Source organism: Humulus lupulus, chromosome 3, assembly GCF_963169125.1.
Source record: "Humulus lupulus chromosome 3, drHumLupu1.1, whole genome shotgun sequence".
Taxonomy (NCBI): Eukaryota; Viridiplantae; Streptophyta; class Magnoliopsida; order Rosales; family Cannabaceae; genus Humulus; species Humulus lupulus.
The window spans coordinates 109478318-109501230 of NC_084795.1; the positions used below are offsets into that span (position 1 = coordinate 109478318).

Consider the following 22913-nt stretch of genomic DNA (forward strand, 5'->3'; position numbering starts at 1 on the left):
GGTGGTTGTAGGGTGATTTGGGCGGAGTAGAGGCGGATGGGGTATTTTGGGGATCTAAAAAAAATAGGGCTATTTTTTTTATTTATAAGTGGTGGCCCGTGTTAGCGCCGCGGCGCTAATGTATATTTCTCACTCCAGGAGTCGCGACGCAAGAATAGGGGCCGTGGCGCTAGTCCAACCTTCATTTTTTGTTGCTCTCTGTCAGAAACCTCACCACGACACTAATGCCCTAGGAGTCGCGGCGCTAAAAGCTGCGTCGTGGCCCTAATTGATAATCAAAAAGTTTTTTTTTTTTTCTTTTCACATTTTTCACGGTTTTCTTCTTCTTTTTTTTTTTCAGATTTACACAGAATAAAATAACAATACAAAATAAAAACAATTAAAATACTAATTGTTCCAAACCAAAGATTAAAAAGCAAAATAAAATACAATTTGGGATGCCTCCCAATGGCGCTGTCGTTAACGTCATTTAGCCGGACGCTGAACTCCTCTTCAATGCGACGACAAGAGGATGACAGATTTGGCCTGCTCAAAATGACCACCCAAGTAGGGCTTCAATCTTTGTCCATTCACCTTAAAATTACCAGTCTTCTCACTAGCTACCTCAACTGAGCCATAAGGGAATACTTTAACAACAGTGTAAGGTCCGGACCACCTCGATTTTAGCTTGCCTGGAAACAATTTCAACCTTGAATTAAATAGTAATACTTGCTGACCCGGTTGAAATTCCTTCCGAACCAGGTTCTTCTCATGCCACATCTTAGTCCGTTCCTCGTAAATTTTGGCATTCTCATATGCCTCATTCCTGAGCTCCTTTAGCTCATTCAACTGCAACAATCTTTTCTCTCCCGCTGATGCCATGTCCATATTCAAAGTTTTCATGGCCCAAAATGCTCTATGCTAAAGTTCCACTAGAAGATGACACGCTTTCCCAAAGACCAACCTATATGGTGACATGCCAATAGGTGTTTTGAAAGCTGTTCTGTATGCCCACAAAGCGTCATCGAGCTTCTTAGACCAGCTTCTTAGACCAGTCTTTCCTCGAACGTTGTACCGTCTTCTCCAAGATTAACTTAATTTCCCGGTTGGAAATCTCAGCTTGTCCATTACTTTCCGGGTGATAAGGTAATGTTGTTCTATGTCTAACTCCATACCTTGCAAGTAACACTTCAAATATCTTGTTACAAAAATGACTCCCTTCACCACTAATAATAGCTCTAGGAGTACCAAACCGGGTAAAAATGTACTTTTGGAGAAAAGTAAGAACTGTTTTACCGTCATTAGCATGAGTTGCAGCTACTTCCACCTACTTAGAAACATAGTCCACAGCTAGCAAAATAAACAGATTGCTGTACGATGACGGAAAAGGACCCATGAAGTCAATACCCCACACATCAAACAGTTCCACTTCTAAAATATCAGTCAAAGGCATCTCGTTCCTCCTTGAAATATTACCAATCCTCTGACAATGATCACATGCCTTGAAAAACTCATGAGCATCCTTAAAGAGAGTTGGCCAAAAGAAACCACTTTGTAAAACCTTTGCAGCAGTCCTTGTCCCACCAAAGTGACCTCCACACTGCAAACTATGACAATGATTCAGGATAGAGTACATCTCCTCTTCAGGCACACATCTTCTGATTATCTGATCGGCGCAGTGCTTGTAGAGGATTGGCTCTTCCCAATAATAGTGCTTTACCTCGGAAAATAATTTCTTCAATTGTTGTCTTGTCATGTCAGGAGGTGTGATGTTTGCAGCTAGAAAGTTGACATAATCAGCAAACCATGGGACCATCAAACATTCCTTTAAAGCAAACAACTGCTCATCAGGGAACTCATCATTTATCTGGACTTCCTTCATATTCTGACTCTCTTCTAACTCCAGTCTTGAAAAATGATCTGTTACTAGGTTCTCGGCACCCTTCTTGTCTCTGATTTCTAGATCAAACTCCTGGAGGAGAAGGACCCATCGGATTAGTCTTGGCTTGGCATCCTTCTTGGTCATAAGGTATTTGATCGTCGAATGGTCTGTGTACACAATAACTTATTCCTGATTAAATATGGCCTGAACTTGTCACAAGCGAAGATTATGGCCAACATCACCTTTTCAATAGTAGCATAGTTCAACTGAGCATCATTCAAGGTCCTACTAGCATAGCAGATGGTGCGAAAAACCTTGTCAACTCGTTGACCCAACACGGCCCCGACAGCATAGTCACTTGCATCACACATCAACTCGAACGGAAGCTCCCAATTCAGTGCAATGATTATAGGTGCCGAAATCAATTTTTTTTTAAGAGTTTGAAAAGCTTCCATACACTCCTTTCCAAACTCGAAGGGCACTCCATTAGCAAGAAAATTAGACAATGGCTTGGAGATCTTTGATAAATCCTTTATAAACCTTCTGTAGAAACCGGCATGACCCAAAAAGCTACGAATCCCCTTTATCGAAACTGGTGGGGGCAAATTCTCAATAGTAGACACCTTGGCTTTGTCTACCTCAATGCCTTCCTTTGAGATCTTGTGTCCCAAAACAATCCCCTCTCTAACCATGAAATGGCACTTCTCCCAATTAAGCACCAAATTGGATTCTTCACATCGAATCAATACCAGCTCCAAGTTCCTCAAACAATGGTCAAACGACGAGCCAAACACTGAGAAATCATCCATGAAAATTTCTATACAATTCTCAACCAAGTCAGAAAAAATAGCCATCATACACCGTTGGAAAGTTGCTGGTGCATTACATAGCCCAAATGGCATTCTTCGGAAGGCAAATGTGCCATAAGGACATGTAAATATCGTTTTCTCTTGGTCCTCTGGTGCAATGGCTATTTGATGATACCCGGAGTAACCATCCAAAAAACAATAATACTCCTGACCCGCCAATCTGTCTAACATCTGATCAATGAATGGAAGGGGAAAATGGTCTTTCCTTGTTGCCTTGTTGAGCTTGCGGTAGTCAATGCATATTCTCCAACCAGTAACAGTTCTTGTTGGAATTAACTCGTTCCTTTCATTCTTCACTACCGTCATTCCCCCCTTTTAAGGTACTACTTGAACTGGACTCGCCCACTTACTGTCAGAAATTGGGTAAGCCACCCCTGCATCTAACCACTTCACCACTTCCTTTCTCACAATTTCCTTCATTGGCGGATTGAGTCTTCTTTGGGCATCTATGGTTGGTTTGACTCCATCCTCCATTAAAATCTGGTGCATCACAGTAGAGGGGTCGATCCCCTTGATGTCTGCCAAAGTCCACCCAATGGCCTTCATGTGCACTCTCAAAATTCTCAACAATTGTTCAGTCTCCACATCAGAAAGTGAAGCTGAAACTATAACCGGAAGTGTCTTGTTTTCATCCAAAAACTCATACCTCTGATGGTTAGGAAGCACCTTCAATTCTAACTCCGGGGGCTTCTCAACTGAAGGCAATGACCTTTTTGGCACTGCCCCAAGCTCTTCAAAGTATTTCCTCTTCAATGGCCCATAAGAATTAAGCCATTTTGTGTACTCCATAGCTTCCTTTCCATCTTGATCACTAATCTCATCTTCAACCAAACTCAACTCAAGAGGATCACTTATCAGTTTTCTCTCTTCCACTAAGTTACCCATTACATCAACTGAAAAGCAATTGTCACTAGCTTCAGGATAAGTCATGGCCTTGAGCACATTGAATACAACTTCTTCCCCTTGCACTCTCAACTTCAACTCACCCTTCTGAACATCTATAAGTGCTTGGCCTGTTGCCAAGAAGGGCCTCCCAAGGATAATGGGAACATTGCTATCCTCTTCCATGTCAAGAACTATGAAATCGGCAGGAAAAATAAACTTGTCCACTTTGACAAGGACATCTTCAATTACCCCTCTTGGATGTGCCAACGAACGATTAGCTAGTTGCAAAGTTACAGTTGTGGGCTTGGCTTCTCCAAGTTTCAATCTCTTGAAAATTGACAATGGCATCAGGTTGATACTAGCCCCCAAATCACAAAGAGCATTTATTCCCTTAATTCTCCCAATAGTGCACGGTATTATGAAACTCCCAGGATCTCTCAATTTAGGAGGGAGCTTCTTTTACAGTATAGCACTACACTCTTCCGTCAATGCCACAGTTTCAAAGTCCTCCATCTTCCTCTTCTTGGACAAGATGTCCTTCATGAACTTGGCATAGCTCGGCATTTGCTCTAAGGCCTCTGCAAATGGAATGCTGATGTGCAGTTTCTTGAATACTTTCAGGAATTTAGTAAACTGCTTATCCATGTTGTTCTTACAGAGCCTTTGGGGGTAGGGAATCTTTATGCGATGCTCAATACTAATTGGTGGCGAAGATTCTTTTGTTGGTATACCTTCAATAGCCTTCTTCTCACTGTGCTTCTTTTCCTCTTGTGCCGGTGCCTGTGCCTGTGCCTGTTGATCCTGACCCTTGTCTTCAACTGACCGTTCTTTGCTTGGCCCTTCGTACCTCTTTCCATTTCTCAATGTAATAGCCTGACATTGCTCTTTTGGGTTAACCTCTGTTGTGCTAGGCAGGTCACCTTGAGCACGATTGGCCATAAGAGTAGCCAATTGCCCTATCTGAGTCTCCAAATTTCTAATAGAAGACCGCGTCTCAGTCATGAATTGATTAAGAACATCAGACTGAGTATCAGGTTGTCTAACAGGATTCTATTGTTGCTGCATAGGTGACTGAGATTGTTGTTGTGGAGGTCTGAATCTCTGTTGATAAAACCCTTGAGGTGGTTGCTGAAATGACTGTTGTGGTTGCTGAATTGAGGATTGACCTTGTTGATCATTTTTCCAGGAAAAATTGGGATGATTCCTCCACCCTTAGTTAAAAAAATTTGAATAAGGGTTATTGTTGTTATTTTGACGAGGAAAATTCCCAATGGCTTGAGCTTGTTCCATTGGCATATTATTTACATCTGCATATTGGCACTTTTCATAAGTATGAGGACCCCCACATAATTCACACATAGTCTAAGCTTGCATCACGGGGGTTGCCATTGTACTGCCTTGCAGCTGTTTAGTCAAAGCCTCAACTTGAGCAGTTAACTTAGATATTGCATCAATCTCATGCAAACCAGCCACTTTCTTCGAGTTACCTCTTTCACTTGGCCACTATTGATTATTAATGGCCATTTCTTCTAACAAATCATACGCCTCATTGGCGCTCTTCCTCATAAATGCCCCACCAGCTGCTGCATCAATGAGTGTGCAAGTGGTACCACACAACCCATTATAAAAGTTATGGACTAACATCCATCTCTCTATCCCATGATGCGGGCACCTCCTTATCATTTAAATCTCTCCCATGCTTCATATAGAGATTCATTATCCAGCTGGTAGAAGTTGTTGATCTCCCCCCTCAACTTAGCTGCCTTGGCTGGAGGGAAGAACTTGGAGAGAAAATTTAGTGCAAGATCATTCCATGTATTGATTGAGTTAGGTCGCAAAGATACCAACCAACTCTTGTCTTGCTCCCTCAGAGAAAATGGGAATAATCTGAGTCTAATTGCATCATCACTAACTCCATTCATCTTGAATGTCTGGCAGAGCTCAACGAAGTTAGCAAGATGCATATTTGGGTCTTCAGTTGGTAGTCCCCCAAACTGGACAGTGGATTGAACCATTTGAAGAATGGCAGGTTTTATCTCAAAATTATTGGCATCTACAGCGGGTGGTCTGATGCAGGACTGAACCCCTGTAATGGTGGGTAATACATAATCCCTCAAGCTTCTGGCTGGTTGATTCTGGCCATTAGCTTGGTCTTCAACAGCACCCCCATTATTACCATTTATCGGATCTGCCATTTCTATTTCAACCCCTCTTTCAGTTTCAGCTCTTCTTTCCAATCTCTTGCTCTTTCTGTTCTGTCTACGGGTCTTTTCTATTTCAGGATCAACAGGCACTCTTGCAGCAGGTCCTAGACGTCGCATAAACTACCTGTACCTGAGATGAGAAAAATTTAGACAATGACAGAATTAGTGAAATTGAAAAGAAATACCAAATTAGAATAAAATTCAATTATTTCAATATTAGCTAACACAGTCCTCGGCAACGACGCCAAACACTTGTTGTGAAAATCCAACACGCAAGTATACGTATCATTTTTACAAGTAATAACTCATGTAAGTGAGATCGTTCCCACAAGGACTGTAGCTAAGTACCAATTAATTGAATTTTTGTTTCTATTTGGCTATCGAAAAATGGATTGTTTAAACCAAATAAACTAAGCAATAATTAAATAACAAAACAATAACAAGATTCAATCAAGAAATGAAATGTAGGGAAATTAATTTCAATTGCTTCCACTTACTATTTCAATAATGCAAAATAATTTTCCTTCTTCTTCTAATGTGATGGAAGATGATAAAATTACCAATATTCCTATTAAGACATAAAGGTACTAAATCGCAAAGTAAAATACTGCATTTCTGAGATAAGTTACACAAGCAATCAGCATTAAGTAATAATCGAGAGCCACACAAGCTACACAAATACTTTCGTTTTGCATCAATACTTATGTTTATTCAATTAGAGCATTTCTAATATTCACTTTTCAGATTTCATATTAGAATCATAGATCATGTAAAAGGTGGCCAATCTAAAACATGTATTGATCAAGAATATGAATAAATCACATATCAATAGAAGAAAGGAAAATATCAAATTGCATTAATCCATAGAAAAATTCAGACAATCTCCATTAAAAACCCTAAATTGGAGTTTAGTACATAATCTCCATTAACAAATTCTTAACTGATTCAAAAACAAACATACTCAAAAACTATAAAAAGAAAGAGAGAAGAGAATAAACTAGTTGGGATTGTCACGATCCGTCAACGCTTGCTCCCGTCTTCTTTTTCTCCTCTATCTAGGTTTTTCGAGCCATCCCCCTTTTAAAAATCGCGACCCCTTTTATTAAAATGAAGACCTCATTCCATATTTCCACAAAATGACGAAATTTCCCTTAAAATTCTGACGCATACGGACGCCAGCGCCGCGGCGCCAATTCCTGCGCCGCGGCTCTATTCTGAAATTGCGACATCTCAGTTCTCTGGAAAATGGCTCACCGCGGCTGTAACACACATTAGCACCGCGGCTCTAATTCTTGCGCCGCGGCCCTAATACAAATTCAGCAAAACTTGAATAATCCTTCAGTTTAGCAAATGTTCTCCACAATCCACTCCAAATGCCCAAAACATATGCTTAAACCTGAAATCAAGCAAAACAAGTATAAACCCGCTCCAAAAACACATAAACCATTAAAAATACAATAAAGAAGACACATAAAAAAGAGGCTAAAATTAGCCTAACACTTATTCTGAATTATGACAAGTGTTTGTGCACTTGTCTGTTTCTTTCCTCTAATGGAAATGCTATAGCATTCCCTTCCTGCGAGCTGGTCTCCTTTCAGTGTCCCGATGCCACTAGAAGTCGGGAACTTGATGTCCAAGTGCCTTATAGGCGAAACTGCCCCCAGCCCTACTAGGGCGGGTCTCCCGAGCAGTACGTTGTAGGCCGATGGTAGATCCACTACTACGAATTTCATCTTCTTGGTTGTCGAGACCGAGTAGTCTCCCAAGGTTACAAGGAGTTCGATGGATCCCATACAGGCAATCCCTTCTCCAGAAAGACCATACAATGTCGTTGAACAACCCTTTAGGTCACGAAGCTTGAGTCCCATCTTTTCTAAGGTGGCCTTATAGAGGATATTCACTGAGCTCCCGTTATCAACCAGGACTCAATGAACCCTCTTGTTCGCGAGCTGAAGGGTGATGACCAGCAGGTCGTTGTGAGGAAACTGCACATGAGATGCGTCATCCTCAGTAAAAGTTATAGGTTGAAATTCAACCCTCTGGTGTTTCGGAGCCTTGGGTTCAGGTTTGTAAGGGGACTCGTTACCAGTTTTCAGCTCATTCATGTATCGTTTTTGGGCATTCCTGCCCGATCCTGCAATATGAGGTCCCCCCGAGATGGTTATGACATCTTCTCCGTCAATCGGAGGAGGTCGCTCGTCCTCCCTTGCTCAGGAGTTACTGTTTTGGGCAGGTGGTGCTGCAGCTACCCTCTGGCTGGTAGAAGCCTGATTGGGGTTTTGGTTCCTTACATATTGCCTGAAATACGCTCTTGAAATCAGGCCTTCAATCTCGTCCTTCAGTTGCCTGCATTCATCGGTTGTATGTCAGATATCTCTATGGAATCTGCAGTATTTGCTGGAGTCTCTCTTTGCTTTCTGGTTCCTCATGGGGTCCGGACGCCTGAAAGGGACCTGGTTTTCATTAGCCAGATAGATATTCTCCCGAGACTCATTGAGCTCGGTATATACTTTGTACACGGAGAAATATCTTTCCCCTTTCTTCTTTTTTCCCCCTTCCGCCTTGGGATTATTCCCTTCATTCTTCTTTCTTTTAGAAGGGTTATCCACAGGGGGTTTTGAGGTCGTAGGATCCGCCGAGGTCGAGGCAGAGTTTACGTTTGTCGTTGTAGTTACAGGCTGAGAGGCCATATTCAATGCTGACCTCACCTCTTCTACATTAACAAACCTCTGAGCTTGTCGATTGAACTCGGTTAAGGACCTCACGGGTTTCCTCTGGATATCTTCCCAGAGAGGGTTTCCAGGCATTACTCCGGCTCGGACAGCCATTAAATGGCCGGTATCATCTACGTCACGAGCTCAGGTGACTTCCAAATTGAACCTTGTAAGGTGACTTTTTAATGTTTCATTCGGCTGCTGTCGGACATTGGTCAAGGCAGACGCCTCAGGCCTTATTCCAATCATGGCCCTGAATTGCTTCTTGAAATCTCTAGACAATTGATCTCAAGAAGCAATCGAATGCCTCTTATATTTTTCAAACTAGTTTTTTGCTAGTCCTGTGAGCAAGGTTGGAAACAGCATGCATCTGAGCTTGTAGCCCACATTACTTGCTCTCATAATTGTATTGAACGTACTCAAATGACTGTATGGATCGGAATTCCCATCAAATGGTGGGACATGAGGAATTTGTAATCCATGAGGAAACAGGGTATTGGAAATATTGGGGGCGAAGGGCTCGAGTTCCTCGTTGAGCTCTTCATCTCGATCCCGACCTCGTTCATTTTGTAAGAGCCTGAACGCTCTTTCCAGTTGTTCGATCCTTTCATAGACTGGATCCACAGGGGGTCTGACTTGAAACTGGTTATCGTTGATCACAATTCCAGCTTTGCACCTCCGTATAGGGTTCCTGTGTCCATTGAGGTGATCTCTCAGGTCTAGGTTCAAGGGGTTATCATTACCCCGATTTTTGTTCAGGCGTTCTCGTAAATCTGGGTGATCCCTTCGATTCCCAATATTTCTGCGTCCTTGGTCATACATACTGACCGAACTTGTGTCTCCCGAGCCTTCACTGACATGGCTCGGTGCGCGGTTGTTTCGAGATGGATTCCTTTCTGGTTGCCTCGTCTCAATAGTATGAGATTGAGACATTTGGCTTCTCGTGGGTTGGGTACCTCTATGCTCCCTAGCAGTCTCCCCATTCCCATGTTTGTGCCCAGCTCGCCTTTCCCTATCACCCTGAGTCAGTTGCGTGTGTTCTCTGAGTTAGTGAGGGATACCTTATCGGCGATGGTGGGTCCCTTATGGGTGATGGTGGCTGCCATCCATTATGGGGCCTAGAAGGTCCCGAGTTTGCCTAAGCTGGTTCAGGAACGTTCTGCGTGTTACCAGGATTTTGGGTCCGAGCCTCCGTGGGGGCTCGGTTATTCCCTATCTCGGCTAGTACCTCTGTAGTTGAGTTGGTAGAAGCTCCAGCCCGGGTACTTCTCCGGGGCCTTGAGGGAGTAGGTTGTTCTGCAGGTAGCGGAGGTTGCTCTGTTCTTCGGGTGGCAGCATTTTTGCGAGGTCGCCCACGAGGCCTACGTGGTGGAACATGAACATCTCGTGGAGGCGAAGCTTGGGCCTCTGGCGGAGGTGGGGGCTGAGCCGCCTGAGCGTCGGCAGCCAATCTGGCCAGCTCCTCGTTATGTTTCTTAGCCTCCGCCAACTTCTTTCGCAGTTGACGATTTTCAAGCTCCACAATAGGGACATACCGTTCTGGATTATAATACATGTCCTCGTCGTCCCTGGGGGCCGGTGGTGCCGGTGGTCCTCGAGAGTCAAAGAACCCACTCCTCTCATCAGGGTCCGAATTCATCATGGGTTGCTTTCCAACATGTCGGGGGTAGTCAGCTTCCTCTTAGATTTCCTCCTCAGGAATATTGGGATCATTCGCGGCCATAGTTGATTCAGGGAGGCTTCTTCGACTGAATAGACTTACGCACGTACTGTTTAATGCTCTCAATGAAAGCACCAAACTGTTGACGCCGTTTTTCGTCAACTTAAATCATAGAGCAATTAAACAATGCAAACTATGAAGTGAATGAATAATGAAGAAAAACAAGAAGGTTTTTACGTGGTTCAGCAGTTAATTCTGCCTAGTCCACGAGTCTATGTTATTAAGACTTAGAGTTTTCTGGAAATTCTTCAGAGATGAATTACCCAGAGCTCTCTCTCAAGCCATCAGAAATCAATCCCTTACAAGTGGTCATTCCTCCTCTATTTATAGGTAAGGTTCCAGAGTTCATTCCCACATATTTCGGGAAGATATTATGTACATCAATTCAAATAATCACATTAAATGCAATATCTCCTATATACATGGAAACGTCCACTAAGGATCAGGAACTGATAACAGATTAAATGGTATCTCTTAAATATTTGGATTATACAACAATAAATATGTTCACACATAATGGGCTATCCCTGGTGACTCATCAAGTCTTCGAGATCAGCAATCGACATTGTGACTGTCAAGACTTATGGAACAGTTACGAACTTGCCACCCAACTTCAGAACATGCTCGGAGTAGATAGATACTATCGAAGCTATCACACTCGAGCTTGCACTTCCCAAGCTTGGACTATTTTATCTGAAGACAAACGGTAACAGATGTATCTCAATGTCGTGCCATTCGAACTCAGAAAATATCCCGAGGTTACACATCTTGGAGTTCGTAGTTTTACTTCCGAGATTTTACAGCTGGACCAAAAGATGTTTTCATACGTTTCGAGCTCACTTCTGACGAGCCCAGTTTTCGAGGCCATAACCTCTTGTCTCGAAATCTGTGTGTAACACCATTATTTTTTTTTTTTCATTTTTTGTGCAAGCAAACAAAGAAAATTAATTTTTGAAACATATCAAATCGACAGCTTGAAACTTCAGTTCTTTCTGTATGGTGAGCCTTTTTTTTACTGTTAGTTTAAGCTCTATAATATTGCCTTACTTATATCAATGATAGTAATACTACTATGTTGCAGCCTACAAACCATCTCTACATTCGATTCCATATGGAGTAGGTGCTGCAGCAAGGTATATTTATATATGTATATATATATATGTGGTCTCATACATATTTGTATAAACAATGCTTATATGCAATCAACTATGATGAAACATATCTTATTTATACAGTAGAAGAGTTTCAAATGAATTAGGAGCTGGGAGTCCACAAGGAACTCGTATTGCAACCTTTGCTGCAATGTTTCTGGCCATAGCAGAGACAAGTATAGTAACCATAACCCTTTTCCTATGCCGAGGTGTTTTTGGTTACACTTTCAGCAATGAGAAGTAGTTAACTATGTCACAGAAATGGCTCCTCTGGTTTGTTTATCTGTTGTACTAGACATCATGCGAGGAGTCCGATCAGGTTAACAATAATAGACTTCTCAACTTATTTGCTAAAGTAACAACATGAAAATTTGAAATTTGCAAAATAACCTCATAATATAAGGGCCAATTTCGCATTTGGTTAAAACTTAATAGTGAAGGAACAAAAGCTAGCAGCACACCTTACTACTCAGAACTAACTAGAAAGCAACAAGAGAAGAAAGCGAAGTTGGTTGGTGTAGTCTGGTAATATATTCTCAATCATGGAAATGAAATAAATATGCAATTATTCCAATTAATACATACGTGAGCAAAATACAAAATGTCATGTGCTAGCCTTCTTTTAATTAGAAAAACAAAGTGTTGCATAAATCTTTTTATTGGTAGAATAATCAAGAGTGAGAATTCTTATGGTAATATAAGTAATAAATGTTTAGTATGGAGTTTATATGATACAGACTCCATAATTAAGTTTAGTGTAATAATATGAATATGATGGTTGTGTGCAGTCAAAGTGTTAGTTAAGCTCAATGAAGGTAAATATAGAATCACGATCACTGGCATGTCAAATTGACAATAACATCGCCACAAAACTTCATTTCAATCTATATTATTGTGTAATAAAAATCTCAAAACAGTGGTCTAAATAAGAACATAACAGTTCTAGTATATGCGTCTAAAAAGTTCTGAGACTAGAAGTAAAATAAATTGTTTTTTTTTTAACAAACTGGAAATTTTCAACATTTTGGATAATCAAGTCTAGAAATTTCTGTTCTAAAATTTCTTTAAGCACGAGAAAATAAGAATTATATTCACTTATGGAAATGAAATAAATATGCACCAGTAATATTTCAATTAATACCAAATGTACTGAGGTAGGCTTCTTTTATAAGACAATACAGAGTTGTACATATACCCTTTTAATGGTAGAACTATATGAAGAGTGGGAATTCTTATGCTAATACGTAACAAGAGTTTACCAAGGAATTTGTATAATATAGGCTCCTCAATTAAGTACCCTGCATATGCTTCTTGCTAACAGCCTGTAATCATCACATTTTTTTAATTTAACTTCAAAGTATAATATTAGTAATAATATGTGATGCTTGTAAGTAAGTTGTGAATGCAAGTGTAGAATAATCAAAATCATTATTTGTCAATTAATATCAAATCAATGAATAATTACAACTCATCTTTAAAAAGTACACACTTTTAATTAACACAATTAATATTAAGATTACTAAAAGTGGGCTCTATCAATGCTATTAAAGAAAAACTGAGGAAAAAAAAGAACAGAAAAATCAGACCTTCAAACACTGCAGAGGGAAAAATGTTGGCTAATTATCTATAATCTACGGTTATACGTTATGGTTGAAGATATATGGCACAGGAAATTTTGTTTACATAAAAGGTTCATTCTTTATTTGTGGCATTACAAGAATGGAGAGTAGTTCAAATGAGAATACTATACTAGATCTTTATTTTATATTTAAATTTGCACCAAAAATTGACAAGTTGAAGCCAAATAAAATTATGAATGTTCCACCATTAATGACAGGAAGAAAATTGTGTACTCATAGTGAGAGTGTGAGAGAGCTTTAATATCAACTATCAAGTGACTTGAATCAAACAGCTCGACCCTTCAACAGATATATAAGCTCATATTGGAACCAAGCATCAGCTTTACATATCACTAATATACACATACCCAATGTTGAGCATGGAAACTTTGATCACATGAGCAGAGCAAAAAGCACCAGCTACAATAAAAAAAAATTGGGAAAAAAAAAAGAAAAAGAAAACTTTTGTTTGAAACTCTTCTTTTTCTTTCTCATACTGTAGAACCAACTTTGTCAACTCTTTGATCTCTTCGCATCTTCTAACAATTTCAAGAGACTCAAGCAATACCTTCTTCTTCTTATAAGAAGTATATAAACTAGTAGTACTTGAAAAAATGTTATTCAAAACATGTGTGAGCAACAAAACCATTTTGTAGTATTGAAGTAGGGAGTAACTGGACGTATGTGTTATTGCTGCAACTTATTAATCTTATAGCCCACACTAATGACACACCCATCACCCACCCGAAGGGAAAGAAAAGAAAGAGAGAGAGAGAGCTCTATGGCTACACTCATTTTAACATTGAAGAGGAAACCGAAGGGTTCATTTGTAAGAAATTCATGAAAATAATAATAATCATCATATAAGGTCCTAGCATTAGCTTCAAAGCCCAACTTAAACAACAACATCACTGAAGCCTATTTCATACATGTTCACCAACGTTATACTGAGTCAAATTGAACGACACTAAGTAATAAATGAGTTGAATTCAAGTAAAATGACACAAAGAATTTATAATGGTTCGGCCCCAAGAATTGGTAATAACCTACATCCACTTGCAATTTTTTTAATAAAAAATGTCTCAAACTCAATAACAGAATAACAAGATTCAACTAAGTGTCCTAAGCTTGAGAGAAAATACAATTCCATAGGGATTTTGTATGTAAAGTGCGCATGAGAGATAATGACTATGAGAGATCTCTATTTATAGTCTCTTAGTGGGCCATGGGCCTTACAAGCATGAAATAGGTCCTACACGCATAATGCAGGCTTGTTACAAGTGAATATACAATGAATGAATACAAATATACATTGAAATATTTGTTACATAAATATCCCATAAGATTTGGATCAATATGATTGAGGACAACATCCTTCGAGCAGGAACTACCCTCGAGCAAACTATATCACTAATAAGTCATCTACCCGATCCTTGCTGTCGATCAGACACCTTTCAAGTAGTGACTTGCAAATGATACTCTTCGTCTTGTTACTTGACAACAACTCCTTCTACTGCTCTTGAACGGGAACGACCAACGTATGAAAACCGACCAGCATGGATGAGTTTAATACCTAATGTTGCCACGTGTCATTTTCATATGTCACATCATTATGTCCATCTTTGGGTTAAACAACAGGTATACTATGCAAGTAATATAAACTAGAACTCGAAAAGTATCGAATAAACATCAGTTATGTGTCCCTCTCTTGCCAACAATCAACATTATACAAAAAACAGATTTCTAGTTTCTAAAATCAAGCATTTTCCTATGCTGGACTTGGACAATGGCTCTAACTTTCCAATTTTCAATGAAGTCGCAGGTACCTCTTGTGATAATGAAGTCATCTGGAATTCAAGGTTCCAATTTGAACAGGCTTGGCTAGGATAGTGGATTCACTCACAATACTCTTTATAATCTCAAAAAAAGAATTCACAAGTATGGTGTTCATCTAGATAAATAAAACATATTAAAAAGAAGATAATTGAAAAATAGAATGAAGGATTATCAAATGAGATTTCTTTGCTTTCCCCATCACATAGAAAAGAGGATGGGAAAGAGCTTCCAATCTATGAAGAAAAACCTTAATGCAATCTATGATAAACCAAAAAAATTATGGGGGCAAAGAAGTTGTGCTCTTTGGCTAAAATGTGGAGATGATAACAATAAATTCCTCCATAATAAAGTTTCTTCAAGGAAGACTAAAAATAGCATCAAATGCATTTTTGATAAAAAAAAATTATCTTGAGTTTATTACTTGTAGGTTCTTCTCAAAGCTTTTTCAAGTATGATCGACCTAATTTATCTGATTTAAGAGACTTTGAATATCTCAATCCCAATAAATTGATAAATGAAGACATTCGTAAGCTCCTTCAAGTCTTTACAATTGAAGAGGTCAAAATTGCTATGTTTTAAATTCACCCTACCAAAGCTTTAGGAATTGATAAACTTTATGCCTTATTTTTCTATCATTATTGGGATCAAGTAGGATCATTGGTTACTAAGGCTTGCTTGGAGGTTCTCAACAGTGACAAAGATCTTGATTCATTCAACAATACTATCATATGCCCCATTCCCAAAAATAAAAAAACTTATGGCAGTGGCTGAATATAGACCAATTAGTCTCCGTACAACCACGTATAAAACTATTTCCAAGCGCCTTACTAATATAATGAAATATAGTATGAAGTGGGAAATGTGTGAAGAAGATAGTGCATTCAACTCAATATCATTAACAATTCACAAAGAAATCACAAAAAACACTCCCCAAAAACTAAAAACTTAATGCTTCAATGTCAACTAATTCAAGAATTACACCAAAGAAAAAAAAAAGTAATAAAATGTGTAGTTGAACATATAAAATTTAGTTGAAGAGTTTCATCAAACACATGGATTGCATGAAATCATTATAGTGTACAAATAACATAAATATTGAATCATCCAAACTAGACTAAATAATGCAGAAGAAAGAAATGAAGAAAACAATGAAAGATTTATAAAACTTGATAATGGGAAAACAGGACAAAGCTCCCTGTATATAGGGGAGCCAATAAGGAAAAACAAGAATGCACTTAGTCTAAAAACTAGCAGACTAAATATCCTAAAACTAGAACTAAAATACAAATACAAATACAAATACAAAAAGAAAGCAAAAAATACAAGGAAAAATAAAACTAATTCCTTATAGCCTCCCCTCAAGATGGACAGTGTATTTCTTGCACAATCATCTTGGAAATATGAGAGGAAAGAGTACTTGAAGGCAAAGGCTTTGTAAATGCATCTACCAATTGATGGTGGCTGTTGACTGAGATCAGCCGAAGTGAACTAGCACGAATTTTGTCACGAATAAAATGGAAATCCAACTCGATATGCTCTGTCTGTTCGTGAAAGGTTGGGTTGTTAGCAATATGGACAGCGGAGTTGTTATCACAGTAGATAATCGTTGGTGTTGTGGGTTTAATTTGGAGAGCGTTGAGCAGATATTGAAGCCAAGTAAGCTCACAAGCAGTAGCTACCGATGCACGATACTCTGTCTCGGCTGAGCTTTTAGAAATCGTTGGTTGCTTTTTTGATCTCCAGGAGACAAGGCAGTCACCGAGAAAAATGTAAAAGCCAGTTGTAGAATATCGAGATAAGGGGCAAGAAGCCCAGTCGGAATCATAAAAATCTCTGAGTTTGAGTGAAGAAGAGGCTCGATAAAGAAGCCTCTGTCCAAGTTTTCCTTTTAGATAGCAAAGAAGGTGGTGGACGGCCTAAGGGTGTGTTGTACGAGGTGCTGACATAAACTGACTAAGAGTATGTATTGAATAAGTGATATCAGACTGAGATAAATTCAGGTATAAGAGCCTGCCAATCAGTCGTCTATATTGTGAAGGGTCTGAAAGTAAAGTGTCGTTTGTATCATTGAGCTTCAAATGAGGATCCATAGGTGTGATAGGTGGTTTACTTGCTAGATATCATGTATCATGCAAGAGTTGTAACATTTATTGTCGCTGACAAATGAACAAGTCTGAAGAAGAGCGAGCAATTTCAAAGCCTAAGAAGTATTTGAGAGGACCGAGAACCTTAAACTTGAATTGAGCGTTCAGGGACTGCTGTAGGTTGTGCAAACAAGATAGTGTAGGCTCTATGATGATGATATCATCGACGTAGACGAGTATAGCAATGAAGTCAAATCCATGTCCTTTAGTAAATAGTGTGTAATCTGCCTGACATTTAAGGAAACCACCTTGGATGAGTGCCGTAGAAAGTTTCGTATACCATTTCCTTGATGATTTCTGTAATCCATAGAGAGATTTATGTAATTTGTACACAAGAGGAGGGCCTGCAATAAAAGAAGAATCAATTAGTAAACCAGGGGGTATTTTCATGTATACCTCTTCATTTAGGTCACCATTAAGAAAGGCGTTATTTATGCCAAGTTGTAGGATGTGCAAACTTTTAATAGCTGAAACAGCCAGTAAAAGTTTTAGAGTAACCATCTTAGCAAGGGGAGAAAAGGTGACAAAAAAATCAAGGCCTTCTTGTTGCGAGTAGCCTTCTGCTACTGAATGGACCTTGTATCTTTCTATTTTGCCATTACTATGGTATTTAATCGTGTAAATCCAACGAGATCCAATAGCCTTTTTGTGAGGTGGCTATGGGGTTGAAGACCAAGTATTGTTATGTTGAAGAGCTTGCAATTCTTGTTGCATACCTGAAATCCAATTTGGATCCAAAGTTGCCTCTTTATAGCTAGACGGTTCAACACTAGAAGAAACTGCAAAAGCAAAAATTCTGTGAGATTTAGACAATTTAGAATAGGAAATATAATTGTTAATTGGATAATGGGTAGGAGGGTTGAGTTGTAGAGAACAGTGGCACTCAAAATCCTTCATGTATGTTGTAGGTTTTGACTGCCTTGAAGATCTGCGAATAGGCTAAGAAGGAGCAGCAACTGGAGTAGGAATGATGACTGTCGTGTGTGGTGCTGAAGAAGGATCTTGTGGCATTCTTGTTTTCTCCAAAGATGAGTGCACTGTGTCATTATTAGTTAAAGAGATAGGTGGAATATAATATGTGACAACAGTAGAATAAACTATATAGGAAGGTAGGACTATGTTAGGAAAAATATCAACCAAAACAGGAGCATCATTTAGCTTTGTAAAAGGAAAAATTTTCTCATGAAAAATAATATTCCTCGAAATAAAAATCTACTTAGTTGTGATATCATAGAGCTTATAACCTTTATAACCGGGAGGATAACCTACAAAAATATATGCTCGAGCTCGGGGTTGAAACTTAGTCCTATGAGCAGTGAGAGTTGAGGCAAAGGCAAGACATCCAAAGGTTTAAAAAAAAATTATAATTAGGAGGTTTATTATATAAAATCTCATATGGTGTCTTATTTTGTAAGTTGGGTGTAGGAGTCCTATTGATAATAAAGACAACAGTAAGTAAACAATCAGACCAAAAAGAAATAGGTGTGTGAGCTTGAAAATGTAAAGCACGAGCAACATTCAAAAGATGTTGGTGCTTGCGCTCAGCAATGGCATTTTGTTGAGGGGTTTCAACATAAGAAAATTGATGAAGAATTCCCATTTTAGCAAAAAGTTCATCAAAAACAAGTTCTGGAGCATTATCGGATCTAAACTTTTTTACAGTAGTATGGAATTGATTTTCAATCATAGATAAAAAGGTAGGAATAATAGAGACATCATCAGATTTGTGTTTCATTAGAAAAATCCATGTGACTCTTGATTTATAATAAACCAATGTGAGAAAAAAAATGATGTTGAGAATGTGAAGGTGTGTGATGAGGTCCCCAAATATCACAATGTAATATATCAAAGAAAGAATAGGCAAAGTTGTTTTTATTTGGAAATGGCAGTCTTTTAAGCTTAGCCTTAGGACAAACAAAATAGGGAGAATGTTTATGCAAATTGTGTTGTATTACAATGTAAAGTAGAGCTAAATAAATCAAGAACTTTAGATGACAAATGACCTAGTCTAGAATGCCAAATATCAGAACTAACAGTGTGAACTTTAGGTATAGATGTAGGCTTATCCAGAAGGTAGAGGCCTTGAAACGATCTACCCTTGCCAATCATATTCCTGGTGATTATCAGGAATAACCAATTTGGTTATAGGAATACCAGATAGTGAAATAAACATGCAAAACAAAGGAACATATATGTCTGGTTGCACCTGAATCCACTATCCAATTGTCATTTTTAGTAGGTAGACATTATTGAGAAGTAGAAAGTATTATACCTGGCGTGTCAACAAATTGTGTGGTGTTAGATGTTGTTATACCAGGATTTTGATTGGCAAGAAGAGTGAGAAGCTGCTGGTATTGACTGGCATTTAATTGAGGCAAAAAGGTATTGATCTCAGTCGAAGTTGAAGCAGTTTTATCAATGGTTTGGACTTGATTTGCAGCAGCTGTGGGTGGTGCTCGATTCTTGTTGAAGCCCGGAGGGTAACCATGGATTTTGTAACACTTTTCTATGGTATGCCCATGAATGTTACAATGAGTACAAAAGGGCCTATTACATTTTGGGGGATAGGATTTGTTTGAATATGATTTAGTATTTGTAATGCCCCAAATTTCCTAATAAGGTTTAAAACCTTGATTAGGAGGTCGGGAGGGCCATAATTGATTTATTATGATATTTAATGATTATATGCATGTTTATGTGAATTATATTATTATATGATGGTGAATGCATGCATATGGGCTCATATTTTAAATGCAAGGGCATTTTGGTAATTTGGTCGCTGGGGGCGTGATTGTGTAATTTTATGCATATGGGTGAATTATAATTTTACCACATTATATGTGGATTGGTTCGAGCCATTCGACATGAGACGATCATGGGAATGTAAGTGTTCGGTCTAGTCATAACGGGTTTAAGCTCGAGTCTCGGGGTGAGATTAATGATTAGAGCATTACCGGGAATTAAAGGGTAATGGGATATGATTTATTGGTATTTGGGAATGTTGAGAATAGCGGGAATTGGAGAGCGTTAATTATAATTAACGGCATAGGTTGGAAATGACGAATTTACCCTTAGGAGTGTTTAGAAGCTTTTAAATTGGCCTAGGGGCATTATGGTCATTTGAGCTTAAGGATTTATATCAGCTTTGGGGTTTGGAAGGCTGTAGAAATAGAGCCAAAATAGAGACATCAACCTCCTCTCTCTCCTCACCCGTACACCATTTCTCTTCTTTCTCCTTTTGGAATTTTGAAGCCAATTTGAAGGAACAAGCTAGGAAAATCAAGGTTTGGGCTTGGGGACTTGATTCAGCCATTGAAGGGGTTTGAAAACCGAGCTTGAGGTAAGGAATTAAGTCTGAGTTTTGAGCTATACCCTGTTTCTTCCTATTAAGTTTCAGCTTGTGATTTTGATGTGTTAGTTAGGAATTAATGAGAGTTTAATTGATGTTTAACTTGGGTTGTGATGTGGGTGAGTTATGGGTGATGTTTGGAGGTTTAAATGAGTGTTTGGAAGAGGTTTTGAGTTGGTTTGAAGGGCTGGTTTGAGAGGGAAAACGCAGGGGAGTTTGCTGGTGCGTTGCTGGTTTTTGGGCTGATCAGGGTAATGAGCCACGGCCTGGTTTTTGTGTGCCGCGGCCTAAAGTGGTTTCTGAGGCAATTATGTCTCTGTCAGGGGGATGAGCCGTGGCATGGCTATGGTGAGCCACGGCCCATCAAGGCAGATTTGGCCAAAAATAGGTTTTTGGCTTGGGGATGTTAACTTAAGACCTCGGGGTTGATCCTAATACCCGGTTAAGTGTGGATTGATGTCTCGGAGGCTAGATATTTGTTTGGGAACCTATGTTGGTCATTTTTATTAATGGTATCCTATATGTTTGGTTATGACTAGGTGACCGCTAAGGGACTAAAAGCTGATCGTTCTCAAAGGTCGTTTCTTTTATTAATTCTCGCTCGAACCCAAGGTAAGAAAACCGCACCCTATGTATATGTGACGTGCATGGCTATTATGGATGCATGTTGGTTGATTATTGAGCATGACATGCATGGCTATTATGATGCGTGTTGGTTAGCTATTGAGTATGACATGCATGGCTATTCTTGATGCATGTTGGATGTTTAAATGTAAACATTGATAGCATAATGAATGCCTGGCAATCTTGCCCATTTTCATATGATTATCATTGAGGCATGTTGGGTGATTAAATGTGATGCATGTGATGCACGAGAAACATGTGATTAGGACATGCCATGAATGATGAATATGAGATTGGTTAGAGCTTGAGTCTCTGGGTTTGTGCATGATCATGATTATGCTAGCAACTGTTTAGTAAGCATGTTGAATGCCCTATTCTTGGATAACTGGCATATGATACATATTGATAGCATTGCTTACTTGTGCATGGTACTGACTAATTAGTCAGATTTGGCAAAGGTGCTAGTATCAACTGTGAAGCTGTGACTCATTAGTCAGGTTCGGCAGTGGTACTGGGCACTGGTCACGTTGCACTGACTCGTTAGTCAGAATTGGCAAAAGTGTTAGTATCAGCTGTGAAGCTGAGACTTATTAGTCAAGTTCGGCAGTGATACTGGACACTGGTCACATAGCGCTGACTTATTAGTCAGAACGGTCTTAGCGTGGTTCACGCAAGCCAACGGAGATTAGATCTAATCGACCATCAGGATTGAATGACTCGAGGAGCATTAATGCCAGACCGACCTTGAGGGTCGATGAATGAAATAAGTGCTTGGAGGCTAGTGGCTTACCTAGCAGCCACTCTTCCTCATGAATCATGTTATGTTCACTCATTGGTTTGAAAGTTTTACGCTCGGTGTGATTATAATGATAATCATTTTATAACGTTTATGTATAGTGTTATGTTTTCTTGCTGGGCTTCGGCTCACGGGTGCTATGTGGTGCAGGTAAAGGCAAGAGGAAGCTAGACCATCCTTGAGTTGGAGAGATTATGTGATGACGTGTACATATGCAGCTGCTCGTCCGCCACGGCCGAGGTTTAAAGTGGAACTAGGGTTGAACCCTGTTTTGCCGCTTAGAACGGCCTGTTGTAAATATTTTTTGTAATAAACTCTGAAATTATATTTTCGGGATCCCAATGTATATATTAAACGTTCTAGTGAAACGTTACATCCTAACCAAAGTTTTTAATCCCTAAACCGCTAATCATACTTAGTTCACGATTTTGGCCAAATGACTCGATTAGCAAGTTTAGCACTGTTTACAAGGCACACCGTAACGGTCCCAGGAGTTGGGGCGTTACAGTATTGTTAGGTTGAGAACCTTGGAAAGAAAAGGCAATGGAAGGCTTATTGAGAGGATCTGAGGGTTATTATGGTCCGTTAGTTTTCTTCTTGAGATACAAGGTTAAAAACTCGACTGAGAGATGGAAGAGGATCCATAAGAAGAATTGTACCTCTAACTTGGGAGTATGAGTCTTTGAGCCCCATTAGAAGGGACATAATATACTCCATGTTGTAATGGTCTTGAAGAGTCTTGACACCACCACAAGTGCACTTGTTACATGTACAAGAAGGGCGATAATTGGAGAGTTCTTCCCATAAAATTTTCAGACGAGTGTAGTAATGGCTGACCGACTGCAAATCTTGCTTAAGATTCATGAGTTCACGCCTCAAATTGAAGATGTGAGGACCATTTCTTTGCTGAAAACTAACCTGAGATCTTTCCATATTTCAGCAGCTGATTCATCATAGAGTATGCTTACTGAAATGTCTTTAGAAACAGAATTAAGTATCCAAGAAATGACTATACTATTATTCCTAAACCAAGCATTATACATTAAAGAATTAGAGGAAGAAGGTTTAGGAATGGACCCATCAAGAAATCTCAATTTGTTCTTCACGGAGATGGCTAATTGCATTGCACGACTCCAAGATG

The 22913-nt window shown here is 39.3% G+C and overlaps 1 protein-coding gene and 1 non-coding gene across 2 annotated transcripts; one reads left to right on the forward strand and one right to left on the reverse strand.

The window, feature by feature from the left end:
* Positions 1-492: 492 nt before the first annotated feature.
* On the reverse strand, positions 493-861 carry LOC133824922 (uncharacterized). The gene has a single exon (XM_062257938.1). The coding sequence runs from the start codon at positions 859-861 to the stop codon at positions 493-495; it is 369 nt and encodes a 122-aa protein (XP_062113922.1).
* Positions 862-5269: 4408 nt separating this feature from the next.
* Positions 5270-5372, forward strand: LOC133828331 (small nucleolar RNA R71). Its single transcript, XR_009890957.1, has one exon. It is a non-coding gene; the product is annotated as a small nucleolar RNA R71 (small nucleolar RNA).
* Positions 5373-22913: the final 17541 nt, after the last annotated feature.